This window comes from Amia ocellicauda, chromosome 3 (genome assembly GCF_036373705.1).
Source record: "Amia ocellicauda isolate fAmiCal2 chromosome 3, fAmiCal2.hap1, whole genome shotgun sequence".
NCBI classification, from domain to species: domain Eukaryota; kingdom Metazoa; phylum Chordata; class Actinopteri; order Amiiformes; family Amiidae; genus Amia; species Amia ocellicauda.
In genome coordinates, this window is record NC_089852.1 from 32,767,553 (window position 1) to 32,771,233 (window position 3,681).

General features: G+C 38.7%; 1 protein-coding gene across 1 annotated transcript; it reads left to right on the forward strand.

Annotated features, from left to right (window-relative positions):
- Nucleotides 1-351: 351 nt before the first annotated feature.
- Nucleotides 352-1,317, forward strand: LOC136747080 (olfactory receptor 4B13-like). The gene has a single exon (XM_066700036.1). It carries the CDS (start codon nt 352-354, stop codon nt 1,315-1,317), a length of 966 nt encoding a protein of 321 aa, XP_066556133.1.
- Nucleotides 1,318-3,681: the final 2,364 nt, after the last annotated feature.

Genomic DNA, 3,681 nt, shown 5'->3' on the forward strand with positions numbered 1-3,681 from the left:
ATTGGCAACAGACATGCAAGGAATCAGAGCAACAGTTTCAAATTGAATCAAAAGTTTATTCAGATGTATACACATTCATTTAAACAGTTGAGTTTATATTATTATCGAGATTATTATTATTGTTATGATCTATATATACATATATATATATATATATATATATATATATATATATATACATACATGTATGTACAGTATGAATGTATGTGTGTGTATATAAATATGTAATTGTATGTTATTATCTACCATAATGCATAAAATATAATGTAGGCAACTTATACACAACCAAGGCATACAGTTATAATAATTGTCCTTGTCGCTCAGAAGACAACTGATTCAAAATTGAAGAACATGGAGAACTCAACAAACATCACATCATTCATACTGGCTGCATTTGGTGAAATGGGACAGATTAGATATTTCTACTTTAGCGTTATACTAATGTTGTATTTGGCAATAATTTTTACAAATTCATTTCTGATTGGAGTTATCTTTGCAGAGAGGAACCTGCATGAACCTATGTATTTCTTTCTGTGCAATCTTGCAATTAATGAAGTGTATGGGAGTACTGGCTTGTTCCCTTCCCTTTTAGCCAATATTTTATCAAGCATGCATGATATTTCACGTGATTATTGTATTGTGCAGATTTTTTGCTTACATACATATGGAACTATTGAGTTTTCCACTTTAGCTGTAATGGCATATGACAGATATGTGTCCATCTGTTGCCCTTTGCAGTACAATGCCATCATGACTCCTAGCAAAGTGTGTGCATTTATTGCATTGACCTGGTTGTATTCTGTAAGTAGAATTATCCTGACTCTCATCTTAACTTTGGCGCTACCATTATGTGGGAATATCATTGAGAAAGTTTATTGTGACAATTACTCACTGGTCAGGCTTGCCTGCATTGATACAACCATTAATAACATTTACGGGATGATTGGTGTGGTGTTGTCTATAATCATCCCATTACTCCTGATTTTGTATTCATATGCCAAAGTCCTTAGAATTTGTTTAAAGGCTTCCAAAGAGTCCCAGTTCAAAGCCTTAAACACCTGCACCCCCCATTTGGTGTCACTAGTTAACTTCTCAGTTGGCTGTTTCTTTGAAATAGTACAAAGCAGATTTAATATGAAACATGTTCCTTATGCAGCACGTATTATAATATCAGTGTACTTTTTAATATTTCCACCTCTTCTCAATCCAATTATTTACGGGGTAAGGATAACACAAATAAGACTGACATTTAAAAAAATGTTATGCATCACAAGATTATTTCCAGAGTTAGACAGCACTGAGTGTCACCGTTCATGAGAACTTGATGTCCAGATTGTAAGTCAGTAACTATCACTCATCGCAAAGCAAAGAAACCAGATCAGTTTGCTTATCCTTATGTTATGTAAAAATAATTAAATGCATTTAAAAATTTATATCTATCTATATATACATATACATTTTTTATTTTCTTTTCTTCAGTTATTCCAATGTTCTCTCTTAAAAATAAAGAGTAATCTTCTACCAACTAGAAATTAATGAAGAAGTATGGTGCTCTATTGTACTGTTTTGTGCTTACAAACACTTGCATTTTACCATCAATAAATCATCTTTAATTTTATGTTGGAATCTGTTTACAGTTTGCCTTTAGACAACTTTAGAAGAGCCTGCTTTTAGAAATGATGTGAAACTATTTATTTGTGTTATAGTCCAGTTCAGTTCAATCCTGTATTTCAGCTTTCAAAGTGTACTGATTCCAAAGTCTCGCTAAGAGGCTTGGGCCTTTTATATTGCTGTAAGGTCGCTGCACTGAGGTGCAGGAGAACGGGATTAATACAATATTGTATCGCCCTCTGCTGGTGTGATCCAGCACTGAGGGCTGGAGCCCAGCAGCAGTGGAGTGCATGGGCTCATGGGAGTGGCCCCTGCTGATTTGGGTGGACTGTGCAGCCAGGGCAGCAGTCAGCGCTGCCTGTAAATAGTTGTTTAAGGGACTATTGTATGTGGACTTGCCATTCAGACAATTCTCTATCCACCATGTGTGTCTGTGTTTGTCCACACTGGCTGTGCGGTGAGTCACTATCACAGCCCTCCTTCCCTTTCCGCTGTGTGTGTCTGTGCCTAGCCTATAGCTCTCGTAAGAGCTGCTAGTGCTGTCTGGCAATGATTCTTCTGTTACTCCAAACTCTTAATTAAAAACAAAATGCCTGATTTAACATTTGGAAAAAAATAATATAAGATTTAGCTCACGCCTCAGATAATAATACTATATGGAGTTTGTAATCACAATAATTTTAATTAAATGAGCATCTAACTGATGTCCTTTCTTTTGCTTGTGGAATATGCTTTGCCCCTCTGGGCTTTATTATACTACATAAGTGAGCTTGTGTTGAGAAAGCTTCATGCTCCTTGTTAGTGTCAGAGCTGGGACCAAGGAAGACAGGAGATAGTAGGATCCAGTTGCGGTGTCAGGAGTATCAAGAGGGAATGGCCAAATAATAGTCGGGGTCACGGAAGGTAGGTCGATCGATCAGGCAAACAATGATAATCGGGACAATCCAGAGACATTAAACAGGTAGACGGCAAAGGTCGCTACACGGGTAGATGGAAAAGTAATTCTCAGGCTCAGAAATGCTGCAGTAAAAGCAAGACAAGACTTCACGAGTAGTGAGGGGAACAAAGGAGCATATATATGTGGTTTAATTGGCAGGTGGAAAGGAAACAGGTGGAGATGATTAACGAGGACAGCTGGGATGATAATTAAATAATGGATTCTATCAAGGTCCTGGAACAGAGTCTGGGGAAAGTGTGGCTTGGGAGACCTCTAGCGGTGAAACCGGGAACAGTCAGGGGGTAGGAGTTACCTTAAGTTCACACTGCCCACTCACTCAACTCGCAAGTCGCTCAGTCGCTGGCGTGCTGGCGCTGAGCCCTGCATTGTGTGCACACTGTGTCTTATTTTTAAACTAGCGAGTAGAAAAGAGAAGGCACTTCAATATGCAGAGCACATCTGCCTCCCATTGGTTGTCGCCGAACTCCGTCACTGCGCGCTCGCTGTTAATTTGCATAAAGTTGAACATTGCTCAACTCTCCACTGTCGCTGTCGCCGGGAGTTGCCGGCTCTCATTGGAAATGAATGGGAGCGAGTCGCTCTGTCGCGCTAGCGAGCGGGCAGTGTGAACGCACCTTTACAGTTAGGTCTTCAGTGGGAATATATTTTCAGGTTCTAATGAAACGAAAAACAACAACCTCCCCCCCACTGAGAAGTATTTAGGTCCAACCAATGACCTTTTCTTTCAGAGTGCATTTTACATAAAATACATTCAATTTCTTCCACAGGACTTCCAGGTCATTTAAACAGGGCTTAGTTTCTTTGTTTTACTATTTCCCATTCTCTACTTCTACCTCACTCACATTAATGCTGTGTGTGGTTACAATACTGTATTTGTTGGTAGGGGACCCAAGGAGGCCCAAGGCCTGAGTTTTTAGTCTTCATTGCCTCTTTAATTCTGTCTTTATATTTGCTTATTAACCATAGCATAGTTTACTCACATTTGACTGGTGCTAGATGATGGTTTCTGTTTTTAGAACAGTAGTATTTCTTGCTGTAGTACAAACATGCATGTTAAAAATATTTAGAAACAGGGAAGCTTTTACAAAGATGACAGCAAAGACATTACTAAA